At 38.7% G+C, this 17,364-nt stretch overlaps 1 protein-coding gene across 1 annotated transcript in view; it reads right to left on the reverse strand.

Moving 5' to 3' along the window:
* Nucleotides 1–17,364, reverse strand: part of arvcfa (ARVCF delta catenin family member a) — a 131,208-nt gene that overhangs the window by 98,498 nt on the left and 15,346 nt on the right. Inside the window, exons 2-5 of the mRNA XM_077243832.1 lie at nt 12,932–13,053; nt 11,982–12,139; nt 11,139–11,311; nt 9,026–9,128 (exon numbers count right to left, since the gene is read on the reverse strand). Coding sequence (XP_077099947.1) covers nt 9,026–9,128; nt 11,139–11,311; nt 11,982–12,139; nt 12,932–13,053 — 556 coding nt within the window. The remainder of the gene's footprint in view (nt 1–9,025; nt 9,129–11,138; nt 11,312–11,981; nt 12,140–12,931; nt 13,054–17,364) is intronic.

Raw genomic sequence — 17,364 nt, forward strand, 5'->3', positions numbered from 1 at the left:
GTAAGGTCAGCGTTTAATCTACAGTAATCTACAGTAGTTTTAGTGAGAGTAAGGTCAGCGTTTAGTCTACAGTAATCTACAGTAGTTTTAGTGAGAGTAAGTTCAGCGTTTAGTCTACAGTAATCTACAGTAGTTTTAGTGAGAGTAAGGTCAGCGTTTAGTCTACAGTAATCTACAGTAGTTTTAGTGAGGGTAAGGTCAGCGTTTAGTCTACAGTAATCTACAGTAGTTTTAGTGAGAGTAAGTTCAGCGTTTAGTCTACAGTAATCTACAGTAGTTTTAGTGAGAGTAAGGTCAGCGTTTAGTCTACAGTAATCTACAGTAGTTTTAGTGAGAGTAAATTCAGCGTTTAGTCTACAGTAATCTACAGTAGTTTTAGTGAGAGTAAGGTCAGCGTTTAGTCTACAGTAATCTACAGTAGTTTTAGTGAGAGTAAGGTCAGCGTTTAGTCTGAAGTAATCTACAGTAGTTTTATTGAGAGTAATTTCAGCGTTTAGTCTACAGTAATCTACAGTACTTTTAGTGAGAGTAAGGTCAGCGTTTAGTCTACAGTAATCTACAGTAGTTTTAGTGAGAGTAAATTCAGCGTTTAGTCTACAGTAATCTACAGTAGTTTTAGTGAGAGTAAGGTCAGCGTTTAGTCTACAGTAATCTACAGTAGTTTTAGTGAAAGTAAGTTCAGCGTTTAGTCTACAGTAATCTACAGTAGTTTTAGTGAGAGTAAGGTCAGCGTTTAGTCTACAGTAATCTACAGTAGTTTTAGTGAGAGTAAATTCAGCGTTTAGTCTACAGTAATCTACAGTAGTTTTAGTGAGAGTAAGGTCAGCGTTTAGTCTACAGTAATCTACAGTAGTTTTAGTGAGAGTAAGGTCAGCGTTTAGTCTACAGTAATCTACAGTAGTTTTAGTGAGAGTAAGTTCAGTGTTTAGTCTACAGTAATCTACAGTAGTTTTAGTGAGAGTAAGGTCAGCGTTTAGTCTACAGTAATCTACAGTAGTTTTAGTGAGAGTAAATTCAGCGTTTAGTCTACAGTAATCTACAGTAGTTTTAGTGAGAGTAAGGTCAGCGTTTAGTCTACAGTAATCTACAGTAGTTTTAGTGAGAGTAAGTTCAGCGTTTAGTCTACAGTAATCTACAGTAGTTTTAGTGAGAGTAAGGTCAGCGTTTAGTCTACAGTAATCTACAGTAGTTTTAGTGAGAGTAAGGTCAGCTTTTAGTCTACAGTAATCTACAGTAGTTTTAGTGAGAGTAAATTCAGCGTTTAGTCTACAGTAATCTACAGTAGTTTTAGTGAGAGTAAGGTCAGCGTTTAGTCTACAGTAATCTACAGTAGTTTTAGTGAGAGTAAGTTCAGCGTTTAGTCTACAGTAATCTACAGTAGTTTTAGTGAGAGTAAGTTCAGCGTTTAGTCTACAGTAATCTACAGTAGTTTTAGTGAGAGTAAGTTCAGCGTTTAGTCTACAGTAATCTACAGTAGTTTTAGTGAGAGTAAATTCAGCGTTTAGTCTACAGTAATCTACAGTAGTTTTAGTGAGAGTAAGGTCAGCGTTTAGTCTACAGTAATCTACAGTAGTTTTAGTGAGAGTAAGGTCAGCGTTTAGTCTACAGTAATCTACAGTAGTTTTAGTGAGAGTAAGTTCAGCGTTTAGTCTACAGCAATCTACAGTAGTTTTAGTGAGAGTAAGGTCAGCTTTTAGTCTACAGTAATCTACAGTAGTTTTAGTGAGAGTAAGGTCAGCGTTTAGTCTACAGTAATCTACAGTAGTTTTAGTGAGAGTAAGTTCAGCGTTTAGTCTACAGCAATCTACAGTAGTTTTAGTGAGAGTAAGGTCAGCTTTTAGTCTACAGTAATCTACAGTAGTTTTAGTGAGAGTAAGTTCAGCGTTTAGTCTACAGCAATCTACAGTAGTTTTAGTGAGAGTAATTTCAGCGTTTAGTCTACAGTAATCTACAGTAGTTTTAGTGAGAGTAAGGTCAGCGTTTAGTCTACAGTAATCTACAGTAGTTTTAGTGAGAGTACGGTCAGCGTTTAGTCTACAGTAATCTACAGTAGTTTTAGTGAGAGTAAGTTCAGCGTTTAGTCTACAGCAATCTACAGTAGTTTTAGTGAGAGTAAGGTCAGCTTTTAGTCTACAGTAATCTACAGTAGTTTTAGTGAGAGTAATTTCAGCGTTTAGTCTACAGCAATCTACAGTAGTTTTAGTGAGAGTAAGGTCAGCTTTTAGTCTACAGTAATCTACAGTAGTTTTAGTGAGAGTAAGGTCAGCGTTTAGTCTGAAGTAATCTACAGTAGTTTTATTGAGAGTAATTTCAGCGTTTAGTCTACAGTAATCTACAGTAGTTTTAGTGAGAGTAAATTCAGCGTTTAGTCTACAGTAATCTACAGTAGTTTTAGTGAGAGTAAGGTCAGCGTTTAGTCTACAGTAATCTACAGTAGTTTTAGTGAGAGTAAGGTCAGCGTTTAGTCTGAAGTAATCTACAGTAGTTTTATTGAGAGTAATTTCAGCGTTTAGTCTACAGTAATCTACAGTACTTTTAGTGAGAGTAAGGTCAGCGTTTAGTCTACAGTAATCTACAGTAGTTTTAGTGAGAGTAAGGTCAGCGTTTAGTCTGAAGTAATCTACAGTAGTTTTATTGAGAGTAATTTCAGCGTTTAGTCTACAGTAATCTACAGTAGTTTTAGTGAGAGTAAATTCAGCGTTTAGTCTACAGTAATCTACAGTAGTTTTAGTGAGAGTAAGGTCAGCGTTTAGTCTACAGTAATCTACAGTAGTTTTAGTGAGAGTAAGGTCAGCGTTTAGTCTGAAGTAATCTACAGTAGTTTTATTGAGAGTAATTTCAGCGTTTAGTCTACAGTAATCTACATTAGTTTTAGTGAGAGTAAATTCAGCGTTTAGTCTACAGTAATCTACAGTAGTTTTAGTGAGAGTAAGGTCAGCGTTTAGTCTACAGTAATCTACAGTAGTTTTAGTGAGAGTAAGTTCAGCGTTTAGTCTACAGTAATCTACAGTAGTTTTAGTGAGAGTAAGGTCAGCGTTTAGTCTACAGTAATCTACAGTAGTTTTAGTGAGAGTAAATACAGCGTTTAGTCTACAGTAATCTACAGTAGTTTTAGTTAGATTAAGTTCAGCGTTTAGTCTACAGTAATCTACAGTAGTTTTAGTGAGAGTAAGGTCAGCGTTTAGTCTACAGTAATCTACAGTAGTTTTAGTGAGAGTAAGGTCAGCGTTTAATCTACAGTAATCTACAGTAGTTTTAGTGAGAGTAAGGTCAGCGTTTAGTCTACAGTAATCTACAGTAGTTTTAGTGAGAGTAAGTTCAGCGTTTAGTCTACAGTAATCTACAGTAGTTTTAGTGAGAGTAAGGTCAGCGTTTAGTCTACAGTAATCTACAGTAGTTTTAGTGAGGGTAAGGTCAGCGTTTAGTCTACAGTAATCTACAGTAGTTTTAGTGAGAGTAAGTTCAGCGTTTAGTCTACAGTAATCTACAGTAGTTTTAGTGAGAGTAAGGTCAGCGTTTAGTCTACAGTAATCTACAGTAGTTTTAGTGAGAGTAAATTCAGCGTTTAGTCTACAGTAATCTACAGTAGTTTTAGTGAGAGTAAGGTCAGCGTTTAGTCTACAGTAATCTACAGTAGTTTTAGTGAGAGTAAGGTCAGCGTTTAGTCTGAAGTAATCTACAGTAGTTTTATTGAGAGTAATTTCAGCGTTTAGTCTACAGTAATCTACAGTACTTTTAGTGAGAGTAAGGTCAGCGTTTAGTCTACAGTAATCTACAGTAGTTTTAGTGAGAGTAAATTCAGCGTTTAGTCTACAGTAATCTACAGTAGTTTTAGTGAGAGTAAGGTCAGCGTTTAGTCTACAGTAATCTACAGTAGTTTTAGTGAAAGTAAGTTCAGCGTTTAGTCTACAGTAATCTACAGTAGTTTTAGTGAGAGTAAGGTCAGCGTTTAGTCTACAGTAATCTACAGTAGTTTTAGTGAGAGTAAATTCAGCGTTTAGTCTACAGTAATCTACAGTAGTTTTAGTGAGAGTAAGGTCAGCGTTTAGTCTACAGTAATCTACAGTAGTTTTAGTGAGAGTAAGGTCAGCGTTTAGTCTACAGTAATCTACAGTAGTTTTAGTGAGAGTAAGTTCAGTGTTTAGTCTACAGTAATCTACAGTAGTTTTAGTGAGAGTAAGGTCAGCGTTTAGTCTACAGTAATCTACAGTAGTTTTAGTGAGAGTAAATTCAGCGTTTAGTCTACAGTAATCTACAGTAGTTTTAGTGAGAGTAAGGTCAGCGTTTAGTCTACAGTAATCTACAGTAGTTTTAGTGAGAGTAAGTTCAGCGTTTAGTCTACAGTAATCTACAGTAGTTTTAGTGAGAGTAAGGTCAGCGTTTAGTCTACAGTAATCTACAGTAGTTTTAGTGAGAGTAAGGTCAGCTTTTAGTCTACAGTAATCTACAGTAGTTTTAGTGAGAGTAAATTCAGCGTTTAGTCTACAGTAATCTACAGTAGTTTTAGTGAGAGTAAGGTCAGCGTTTAGTCTACAGTAATCTACAGTAGTTTTAGTGAGAGTAAGTTCAGCGTTTAGTCTACAGTAATCTACAGTAGTTTTAGTGAGAGTAAGTTCAGCGTTTAGTCTACAGTAATCTACAGTAGTTTTAGTGAGAGTAAGTTCAGCGTTTAGTCTACAGTAATCTACAGTAGTTTTAGTGAGAGTAAATTCAGCGTTTAGTCTACAGTAATCTACAGTAGTTTTAGTGAGAGTAAGGTCAGCGTTTAGTCTACAGTAATCTACAGTAGTTTTAGTGAGAGTAAGGTCAGCGTTTAGTCTACAGTAATCTACAGTAGTTTTAGTGAGAGTAAGTTCAGCGTTTAGTCTACAGCAATCTACAGTAGTTTTAGTGAGAGTAAGGTCAGCTTTTAGTCTACAGTAATCTACAGTAGTTTTAGTGAGAGTAAGGTCAGCGTTTAGTCTACAGTAATCTACAGTAGTTTTAGTGAGAGTAAGTTCAGCGTTTAGTCTACAGCAATCTACAGTAGTTTTAGTGAGAGTAAGGTCAGCTTTTAGTCTACAGTAATCTACAGTAGTTTTAGTGAGAGTAAGTTCAGCGTTTAGTCTACAGCAATCTACAGTAGTTTTAGTGAGAGTAATTTCAGCGTTTAGTCTACAGTAATCTACAGTAGTTTTAGTGAGAGTAAGGTCAGCGTTTAGTCTACAGTAATCTACAGTAGTTTTAGTGAGAGTACGGTCAGCGTTTAGTCTACAGTAATCTACAGTAGTTTTAGTGAGAGTAAGTTCAGCGTTTAGTCTACAGCAATCTACAGTAGTTTTAGTGAGAGTAAGGTCAGCTTTTAGTCTACAGTAATCTACAGTAGTTTTAGTGAGAGTAATTTCAGCGTTTAGTCTACAGCAATCTACAGTAGTTTTAGTGAGAGTAAGGTCAGCTTTTAGTCTACAGTAATCTACAGTAGTTTTAGTGAGAGTAAATTCAGCGTTTAGTCTACAGTAATCTACAGTAGTTTTAGTGAGAGTAAGGTCAGCGTTTAGTCTACAGTAATCTACAGTAGTTTTAGTGAGAGTAAGGTCAGCGTTTAGTCTACAGTAATCTACAGTAGTTTTAGTGAGAGTAAGTTCAGCGTTTAGTCTACAGTAATCTACAGTAGTTTTAGTGAGAGTACGGTCAGCGTTTAGTCTACAGTAATCTACATTAGTTTTAGTGAGAGTAAGTTCAGCGTTTAGTCTACAGCAATCTACAGTAGTTTTAGTGAGAGTAAGGTCAGCTTTTAGTCTACAGTAATCTACAGTAGTTTTAGTGAGAGTAAATTCAGCGTTTAGTCTACAGTAATCTACAGTAGTTTTAGTGAGAGTAAGGTCAGCGTTTAGTCTACAGTAATCTACAGTAGTTTTAGTGAGAGTAAGTTCACCGTTTAGTCAACAGTAATCTACAGTAGTTTTAGTGAGAGTAAGGTCAGCGTTTAGTCTACAGTAATCTACAGTAGTTTTAGTGAGAGTAAGTTCAGCGTTTAGTCTACAGTAATCTACAGTAGTTTTAGTGAGAGTAAGGTCAGCGTTTAGTCTACAGTAATCTACAGTAGTTTTAGTGAGAGTAAGGTCAGCTTTTAGTCTACAGTAATCTACAGTAGTTTTAGTGAGAGTAAATTCAGCGTTTAGTCTACAGTAATCTACAGTAGTTTTAGTGAGAGTAAATTCAGCGTTTAGTCTACAGTAATCTACAGTAGTTTTAGTGAGAGTAAGTTCAGCGTTTAGTCTACAGTAATCTACAGTAGTTTTAGTGAGAGTAAGGTCAGCGTTTAGTCTACAGTAATCTACAGTAGTTTTAGTGAGAGTAAGTTCAGCGTTTAGTCTACAGCAATCTACAGTAGTTTTAGTGAGAGTAAGGTCAGCTTTTAGTCTACAGTAATCTACAGTAGTTTTAGTGAGAGTAAGGTCAGCGTTTAGTCTACAGTAATCTACAGTAGTTTTAGTGAGAGTAAGTTCAGCGTTTAGTCTACAGCAATCTACAGTAGTTTTAGTGAGAGTAAGGTCAGCTTTTAGTCTACAGTAATCTACAGTAGTTTTAGTGAGAGTAAGTTCAGCGTTTAGTCTACAGCAATCTACAGTAGTTTTAGTGAGAGTAAATTCAGCGTTTAGTCTACAGTAATCTACAGTAGTTTTAGTGAGAGTAAGGTCAGCGTTTAGTCTACAGTAATCTACAGTAGTTTTAGTGAGAGTACGGTCAGCGTTTAGTCTACAGTAATCTACAGTAGTTTTAGTGAGAGTAAGTTCAGCGTTTAGTCTACAGCAATCTACAGTAGTTTTAGTGAGAGTAAGGTCAGCTTTTAGTCTACAGTAATCTACAGTAGTTTTAGTGAGAGTAAATTCAGCGTTTAGTCTACAGTAATCTACAGTAGTTTTAGTGAGAGTAAGGTCAGCGTTTAGTCGACAGTAATCTACAGTAGTTTTAGTGAGAGTAAGTTCAGCGTTTAGTCTACAGTAATCTACAGTAGTTTTAGTGAGAGTAAGTTCAGCGTTTAGTCTACAGTAATCTACAGTAGTTTTAGTGAGAGTAAATTCAGCGTTTAGTCTACAGTAATCTACAGTAGTTTTAGTGAGAGTAAGGTCAGCGTTTAGTCTACAGTAATCTACAGTAGTTTTAGTGAGAGTAAGGTCAGCGTTTAGTCTACAGTAATCTACAGTAGTTTTAGTGAGAGTAAGTTCAGCGTTTAGTCTACAGTAATCTACAGTAGTTTTAGTGAGAGTAAGGTCAGCGTTTAGTCTACAGTAATCTACAGTAGTTTTAGTGAGAGTAAGGTCAGCGTTTAGTCTACAGTAATCTACAGTAGTTTTAGTGAGAGTAAGGTCAGCGTTTAGTCTACAGTAATCTACAGTAGTTTTAGTGAGAGTAAGTTCAGCGTTTAGTCTACAGTAATCTACAGTAGTTTTAGTGAGAGTAATGTCAGCGTTTAGTCTACAGTAATCTACAGTAGTTTTAGTGAGAGTAAGGTCAGCGTTTAGTCTACAGTAATCTACAGTAGTTTTAGTGAGAGTAAGTTCAGCGTTTAGTCTACAGTAATCTACAGTAGTTTTAGTGAGAGTAAGGTCAGCGTTTAGTCTACAGTAATCTACAGTAGTTTTAGTGAGAGTAAGGTCAGCGTTTAGTCTACAGTAATCTACAGTAGTTTTAGTGAGAGTAAGGTCAGCGTTTAGTCTACAGTAATCTACAGTAGTTTTAGTGAGAGTAAGTTCAGCGTTTAGTCTACAGTAATCTACAGTAGTTTTAGTGAGAGTAAGGTCAGCGTTTAGTCTACAGTAATCTACAGTAGTTTTAGTGAGAGTAAGGTCAGCGTTTAGTCTACAGTAATCTACAGTAGTTTTAGTGAGATTACGGTCAGCGTTTAGTCTACAGTAATCTACAGTAGTTTTAGTGAGAGTAAGTTCAGCGTTTAGTCTACAGCAATCTACAGTAGTTTTAGTGAGAGTAAGGTCAGCTTTTAGTCTACCGTAATCTACAGTAGTTTTAGTGCGAGTAAATTCAGCGTTTAGTCTACAGTAATCTACAGTAGTTTTAGTGAGAGTAAGGTCAGCGTTTAGTCTACAGTAATCTACAGTAGTTTTAGTGAGAGTAAGTTCAGCGTTTAGTCTACAGTAATCTACAGTAGTTTTAGTGAGAGTAAGGTCAGCGTTTAGTCTACAGTAATCTACAGTAGTTTTAGTGAGAGTAAGGTCAGCGTTTATTCTACAGTAATCTACAGTAGTTTTAGTGAGAGTAAGGTCAGCGTTTAGTCAACAGTAATCTACAGTAGTTTTAGTGAGAGTAAGTTCGGCGTTTAGTCTACAGTAATCTACAGTAGTTTTAGTGAAAGTAAGGTCAGCGTTTAGTCTACAGTAATCTACAGTAGTTTTAGTGAGAGTAAGTTCAGCGTTTAGCAGGATTCAGTCCGTGTCAATCATGATCTCACCTGTGTTCATTTTGACAGCAAATTGATTTGGTTTTAGTGATATTTTAGTCATCTGAATTGTTTTAGTTATAGTCGACGACATACAATAAGGTTTTAGTCGACTAAAATCTAATGGGTTTAGGTAAATTATTCTCACAACTATTCTCACAACTGTTTACGTTCTGTAAAGACATAACCGACTGTTTACGTGAACATTCTCCGCACCGAATAGAGCGCTCTATTGCGTCGTTACTCTTATTCAGATCTATCCATATGTCAGCTCTTCTCTTTCTCCCAGACGTTTACATTTTTATGAGAAATGCATCAAGCGCATGCCAACTCATGATCAGCACGTTACAATTCATATGTGCGTATCTACCACAAACACAGGAAGTCAGTTCTGACCGGATCTCTTCCCAAATCGTCCCTACCTAACATTTTTGTCTAGTTTTTATTAGTTGACGAAAATGTCAATAGATTTTCGTCATAGCTTTTGTCATTCAAAACTAGTTTTTTTTTAGTTATCTTCGCGTTTTCGTCTGTGAAAAATGTCGTTGACGAAAAAATAATTTTTACGATATTAAAACTGGATCTCACCTGTTCGTTTGTCGTGCGTCCTCGTGCCACCAGCACCAGATGAAAGCAGGCCAGACCCAAGACCGGGATGAGGAACACACCGGAAACGCTCATGACCGCCAGCCTGAACACACACTGTCAAGGCACTCAGTGTCTTTGAAATAATAAAGTGAAATACTATGATGCTTTCTGAACACTGATGTTTGTTTGAGCGACCCTACCATAGAATGTATATTAACATGGGTGACGTCACCTATAGTGTTTCTGAAGAGCATTTTTGAAGCCCAAAGTGGGCGGAGCCGGCCGTCGCCATCTTGGCCGCGCGTCACTCCCAGATAAACGAAAATGTGAAGCGAGGCGGATTAGCTGAGGTGACGCGACGCTAACGCTAGCAGACAAACGGCTAGTAGTGACATCAGCGGCAATCCACCTGTCACTCAAGTGGCCACGCCCTTAAAGGAGAACTCCGGTCAATTTTAACATTGAGCTCATTTTTTTGTAAATTTGGAGTGCTGTCAGTACAGAGAACAACGACAAAAATCGGTGTTGCCTACACTGTGTTATCCTCTTTTTAAAATTTGCACCCTGTTGACTTGAATGGGGCAAGTTTTAAACCTGCTTTTAGCCTCTTAACATCCTTGATGTGTCATTACAAGTGCACAGCCATGTGAGTGATTTTATTCAGAGTGAACAAGGTGAATCTGACTGCAGTAGATGTGAAAGATATGAATAAAAGTGATGTTAATTCTGCCAGCTCACATACCTGTATTTACTTCCTGTTTTCGGTCGAAGTCCACAGTAGTCGATTGTCGAGTGCGCGCGCGCGATCATTGGTATCTAAGCAACAGTGGAGACTCAGACTGTCAGCTGTCAGCCGATGACGGTGCTGTGTGGTGTTCTGAGAATATCTGACAATACAGTCTGAGTCTCCACTGTTGCTTAGTTACCAATGATCGCGCACGCGCACTCGACAATCGACTACTGTGGACTTCGACCGAAAACAGGAAGTAAATACAGGTATGTGAGCTGGCTGAATTAACATCTAGGGTGGCCATACGTCCGGATTTTGGCCGGACAGTACAGATTTTAAGCCCCCTGTCCGACGTCCGCCGCAGCCTCAAGCCGGACACTCATTTGTCCTCCTTTTTGGAGTTGCGTTGAATTGTTAAAAAAAAATTTACCTATAAAAATCCCGCATATTGATAGTGGCTCCCTGATACCAGTAAATGAGTTCAAATCTCCTGGTATCTAGAGCGCGCATGCGAGACAGAACATAGCCTACTGTATGTGCTCCAAACTGTGTAGCGCGCGCACGGCAGAAAGCGCCCGAAACCCCGCCACCGTCCCCCCGTCAACAAAACTGAACACTAAAATATACAGCCGTGAAATGACTTCTTGCAGGTTGGGATGTCTGTGTCCTCCTTTTTGGTGTTATGGAAATGGCCACCCTACTAACATCACTTTTATTCATATCTTTCACATCTACTGCAGTCAGATTCACCGTGTTCACTCTGAATAAAATCACTCACATGGCTGTGCTCTTGTAATGACACATCAAGGATGTTAAGAGGCTAAAAGCAGGTTTAAAACTTGCCCCATTTAAGTCAACAGGGTGTACATTTTAAAAAGAGGATAACACGGTGTAGGCAACACTGATTTTTGTCGTTGTTCTCTGTACTGACAGCACTCCAAATTTACAAAAAAATATGCTCAATGTTAAAATTGACCGGAGTTCTCCTTTAATTATGCAGAACTTTAAGGCTTAATATAATTTAAACGGATGAGTTATAAAAAATGTCACCTCCATCACAGTGTGTCATGAAGAGCAAAATTAGCTATATAGACCAAAACCACTTCTTGCACCAGACTGTAAACATGTTTTTTTCTGCTGTAAAGTTGGGCGTTTTAACATGGGGGTTTATGGGATTGACTCTCTTCTGCAGCCGGTCTCTAGTGGCCAGTGGATGAACTTTAGTTTAAGTCTCTTCTGTTTTGGATTCAAGAGAGAGACCGGAAGGTTGTAGCTTGGACCTGACACGTCCACTTCTGACTCAGCCAATCACATGAGTTTGGAGGCGGGGCTATAAGTCTGACTGACCAATTATTTTTGCTGAATCATGCAGCTTAAGGATACGTGACAGCAGCGTGCAGTTCCCACAAATCCTCCAGGTGATCCAGGACATACAGGAGACCTCCAGAAAAAACACAAACCATGTGAAGACTCAGAGACAGGAGGAAGAGGAAGAAGAAGCGATAGTTGCGTCGCCCGATGCAGTTGTTCACCCAGGGACAGTGATGGTCAAAGTCCTGTAGAGATTGAGAGAATATGATCTGTCCTCAGCGCATAACCTACATTTTACTCTAATATTCCTCAAGATACACACAGTTAGACAGACACACAGATCGACAGACAGACAGACAGACAGACAGACAGACACACACACAGATCGACAGACAGACAGACAGATAGACAGACAGACACAGATAGACACACACACAGACACACAGACACACACACAGATCGACAGACAGACAGACAGACAGATAGACAGACAGACAGACACAGATAGACACACACACACACACACAGACAGACAGAGACAGACACACACACACACACACACACACACACACAGACACACAGACAGACAGACAGACAGACAGACAGACAGACAGACAGACAGACAGACAGACACACACACAGATCGACAGACAGACAGACAGACAGACAGACAGACAGACAGACAGACAGACAGACAGACAGACAGACACACACACAGATCGACAGACAGACAGACAGACACAGATAGACACACACACACACACACACACAGACACAGACACACACACACACACAGACAGACAGACAGACAGACACACACACAGACAGATAGACAGAGAGACAGACAGACACAGATAGACACACACACACACACAGACACACACACAGACACAGACACACACACAGCTGTCTCACCTCCACACAGTGATCACACACACTGCAGTGAGAACACCGGGGGGGCCTGTAGAAGTGACAGGAGGAGCACCACTTCATGCGCACCTGCACTCCTCCCACCTCCACGGTCCTGTAGAGCGGAGCGCGCACATCCTCGTCCTTGTCCTCGTCATCATCCGCTGGAATCACAGCGTCAAAACATTATCTGTATATATATATATATTTCTGATGCACGTTTAACACAAGTGTTTGATAGTACAGCTGTAAAAGTGCCCCTATTATGCCTTTTCAGATATTCCCTTTAATGTAGAGTGATAAAGCTGTTTGTGAATGTAAAATGTCTGAAAAGTTTGGAGTTATTGTCTTCTAAAGAAAGAAACGAGTCATCAGTAATTCCATTCTCACTTCCAACGTAGGTTTGTTACTAATGTGCATAATGCCAGCCTCTGGTCTTGATTGGCTGAACAGCGTCTCTCAGCTCCGCCCTCAAACACTAGTGTATCTGAGACTGGAAGAGTTTGGTTCGTGTTGTTCGTGTCGAGAAGACGCTGTTTTCTGAGATTGATACGGTAAAACCCACGGCATCGTTACTGTTCGTATCACTGTGTGTCAAGAGCTGAGATTCAGATATGATAATGAGCGTTTGCTTTCTGACCAATCAGAGCAGAGCAGCTCTCAGAGAGGCGGGGCTTAGAGAGACTGAATCTTTCATAGAAGCGTTTCAGACACTGAGAGAAAAGAGCTGATGCTGCAGTGGAGATTATGAGAACATTAAAGTGATTTTGACCTTGGATGAATGTAAACCTGTTGTAGGAGACGCTAAAACAACATTAGCAACCTTTAAAACAGAATAATAGAGGCACTTTATGTGTTCTCATGTGTCTCGATTAACACTAAACTAATGTGTGAACTAGTTTACAGAATAACCAGCGCTCAGACTCATGTGTGATAATGCGTTTGACTCGACTCACCCCTCGGGAACACGCCGGCATCCATGAACGTTGCCATGGTGAAGTTTGCCATAACAAAGAGGAACACGATTCCGACACATGGTGGGAAAATGAGAGACACGTTTTCAGCAAGCCAAGGACACCTGCGAGAGATACAACATTTACTTTATTAACCCTATAAAGCGACTGCAGCATTTTTAATACACACATTTCCTTTAAATGATCAACATGATCTGATAAACCTGTCACACTCGATCTCCTCCAGTCCTTCTGTCTCTGATCGAGAGTTTAGACTCTTTTATCTAGTAAAAGTCTTTTAGTATAATTGTACAAACGTCCTCCTTCAGCTCGAGCTTCACGTGTTTTTCTGATGTCAAATCTGCACTGATATTATCAAGTAAACATGAGAATAACTTTGATATTGTTAGTCATATTTCAGATGGACTGAAGCATGTTTACTTGATTAACCAGACATCATTTATTATAAAAATCATGAGTATCAAATATGATCATCAGGCTTTTGATCATCTCTCATATTGCATTGCATTATATGTTTTAAAACTACAGATCATATAACTAAGCATTTAAATATAATCTTACTAAGACATATTATTGGCAGATATTGATATTTATATGCATTTTATGTCAGTATCTGCTATACTTTTATAAAGATTTCAACGGTTTACCTTACAAGCATAAGAATTTTTGTCCACATGCAGGGAAAAGCATATTTTTGCTCAGTTTGAGGTTCTGAATAAAACTGAGCTTTTTTTACATCTATATTCTCACTATATCAGACTATATGAGCCATAAAAGCCTGATGCATCTAATATGATACGCAAAAAACGCACGCAAACTATATTTTTATAATAAATATTTTGTCTAAAGGTTCAATAAACTGTTTCATTTAAAAGAAAAAAAAATTCTGACTATTATTTCCGTTCAGAAAATTAATTAATTAATTCATGTTCAGTCAATTACTATTCTATAGCATTGAAAACCCAAAATGCATCAGGTAAATGGGCTGTAAATGCCGTTTCATGTTGACTTTAAGAATCTCCCCCATATTAAAGAACAATCAAATTAATGTCAATGCACCATTAATCATTTCAGATCTGCCTTCATTGTTCCATCTTTTAGATCAAATGTAGTGTGGGCTGAATAATTCACAAGCAAAAGTTGAATCAAGCGTCTTTTGCCTTTCTGTGGTGTTTGAAGCTGGTCTCGAACACATCTGAGAGCCTCGTCGGCCCCTGAGGACCAGCACAAAGACAAAAATGAAAGTGTAGATCAGTCCAGAAAAAAGAAAAACCCAACAGGGGATGATTGCATCTGGAGCGTGAGATTAAACGGAGAGGTAAATCGTGGCCCCTGGGATGCAGATTAAACTCAGATTTTCATTGAATGAATGTTTCGTTTATGGAAGGATATTTATGCCGCATAAGAAAAAATAAGTCATACTCTGGTAAATCATTATGGTGACAAAAAAATTGTATAAAAAATTATATTATATGAAATTATATAAAAACTCAAAAATATAGCAATAATTTCAATTGTTTATGCTATTGTTTATTCAATTTATGCTACAACTTCACCTTAGAATGTAATCATTTTTACTTTGTATATCATAATTATGACTTAGTATATCATAATTTTGACTCGTCATAATTTTGACCTTTTTATGTCATAACTTTCAATACTCCTTGACAACAGGTTTAGTTATTGTTTTACTATTGTTGTGTGCTTTTTAATTTTGTTAGTTTTATTTTTCTATTTTCTAAGTTCTATTCTTTTCACTTTGGTCAACCTTGGTTGTTTTTAAATCTGCTTTATAAATAAATATTGTATTGTAATTTCAACTTAATGTTATAATATTTACTTTTAATTTAATAATGACTTTTAAAGTCAAAATGTCGATTTAGTATGTCGGAAGTTTCTCTTTTTGTCATAATTTCAATTTAGTATGTCATCATTTCTACATTTTATGTCATAATTATGACTTTATTGTTTTACTATTGTTGTGTGCTTTTTAATTTTGTTAGTTTTATTTTTCTATTTTCTAAGTTCTATTCTTTTCACTTTGGTCAGCCTTGTTTTTTTTAAATGTGCTTTATAAATAAATATTGTATATTGTAATTTCAACTTAATGTTATAATATTTACTTTTTATATCATAATGACTTAAGTCATAATTTCGATTTTTCATCTCACGGTTATGATTTACCAAAGCATGATTTTTTCCCATTTATGTGGCAGAAAAGGATTTCCATAGTCGTGAGATCGAATTAAAGATATGGTTCCAACTGAAATGCATGCGGATTTGTCACATATTTCTTCATATTCTCAAGTGTCCGTGACACAGTTCTGTCTGGTTTATGTGTGTCAGTGGTGGTCCTGTAGTAAAGGGGGAGGGAGGGTCTGTCCTACTAATCCCAGATTACTGACTGCGGATCAAACATCCGTCTGCCAGATAAACAACTGGATCCATATGAAAACACACTATAGTGAGCACAGAAATCGACAATCAGAAGATAAGACAATCAAGTAATAAGCAATAAGATATTTAGTATGACGTGAAAGATTAAGCCTATTTTAGGACTTTTAAGGTTTTATCTTGCTTTTAATTTTTATCACAATTAAGCACATGTGCCCCCTAATTTCTGATTGAAATGTGTTCTCAGGGGAACTCAAAGTTTCTCAGGGCAACGCAAAGTTTCTCGGGGGAACTCAAAGTTTCTTAGGGGAACTCAAAGTTTCTCAGGGGAACTCAAAGTTTCTCAGGGGAACGCAAAGTTTCTCGGGGGAACTCAAAGCTTCTCAGGGGAACGCAAAGTTTCTCGGGGGAACTCAAAGCTTCTCAGGGGAACGCAAAGTTTCTCGGAGGAACGCAAAGTTTCTCGGAGGAACGCAAAGTTTCTCGGAGGAACTCAAAGTTTCTAAGGGCAACGCAAAGTTTCTCGGGGGAACTCAAAGCTTCTCAGGGGAACGCAAAGTTTCTCAGAGGAACGCAAAGTTTCTCAGGGGAACTCAAAGTTTCTCAGGGGAACGCAAAGTTTCTCGGGGGAACTCAAAGCTTCTCAGGGGAACGCAAAGTTTCTCAGAGGAACGCAAAGTTTCTCAGAGGAACGCAAAGTTTCTCAGGGGAACGCAAAGTTTCTCGGGGGAACTCAAAGCTTCTCAGGGGAACGCAAAGTTTCTCAGAGGAACGCAAAGTTTCTCAGGGGAACGCAAAGTTTCTCAGAGGAACGCAAAGTTTCTCAGAGGAACGCAAAGTTTCTCAGGGGAACGCAAAGTTTCTCGGGGGAACGCAAAGTTTCTCGGGGGAACTCAAAGCTTCTCAGGGGAACGCAAAGTTTCTCGGGGGAACTCAAAGCTTCTCAGGGGAACGCAAAGTTTCTCAGAGGAACGCAAAGTTTCTCAGGGGAACTCAAAGTTTCTCAGGGGAACGCAAAGTTTCTCGGAGGAACTCAAAGTTTCTCAGGGGAACTCAAAGTTTCTAAGGGCAACGCAAAGTTTCTCGGGGGAACTCAAAGTTTCTCAGGGGAACTCAAAGTTTCTAAGGGCAACGCAAAGTTTCTCGGTGGAACTCAAAGCTTCTCAGGGGAACGCAAAGTTTCTCGGAGGAACTCAAAGTTTTTAAGGCCAACGCAAAGTTTCTCGGGGGAACTCAAAGCTTCTCAGGGGAACGCAAAGTTTCTCAGAGGAACGCAAAGTTTCTCAGGGGAACTCAAAGTTTCTCAGGGGAACGCAAAGTTTCCTGGAGGAACTCAAAGTTTCTCAGGGGAACTCAAAGTTTCTAAGGGCAACGCAAAGTTTCTCAGGGGAACGCAAAGTTTCTCAGGGGAACGCAAAGTTTCTCAGAGGAACGCAAAGTTTCTCAGGGGAACTCAAAGTTTCTCAGGGGAACGCAAAGTTTCTCGGAGGAACTCAAAGTTTCTCAGGGGAACTCAAAGTTTCTAAGGGCAACGCAAAGTTTCTCGGGGGAACTCAAAGTTTCTCAGGGGAACTCAAAGTTTCTAAGGGCAACGCAAAGTTTCTCGGTGGAACTCAAAGCTTCTCAGGGGAACGCAAAGTTTCTCGGTGGAACTCAAAGCTTCTCAGGGGAACGCAAAGTTTCTCAGAGGAACGCAAAGTTTCTCAGGGGAACTCAAAGTTTCTCAGGGGAACGCAAAGTTTCTCGGAGGAACTCAAAGTTTCTCAGGGGAACGCAAAGTTTCTCAGGGGAACGCAAAGTTTCTCAGGGGAACTCAAAGTTTCTCAGAGGAACGCAAAGTTTCTCGGGGGAACTCAAAGTTTCTCGGGGGAACTCAAAGTTTCTCAGAGGAACGCAAAGTTTCTCGGGGGAACTCAAAGTTTCTCGGGGGAACTCAAAGTTTCTCGGGGGAACGCAAAGTTTCTCAGGGGAACGCAAAGTTTCTCGGGGGAACGCAAAGTTTCTCGGGGGAACGCAAAGTT

Source organism: Siphateles boraxobius, unplaced genomic scaffold (genome assembly GCF_051911475.1).
Source record: "Siphateles boraxobius isolate OS27281-9 unplaced genomic scaffold, OSU_SipBor_1 25, whole genome shotgun sequence".
Lineage (NCBI taxonomy): Eukaryota > Metazoa > Chordata > Actinopteri > Cypriniformes > Leuciscidae > Siphateles > Siphateles boraxobius.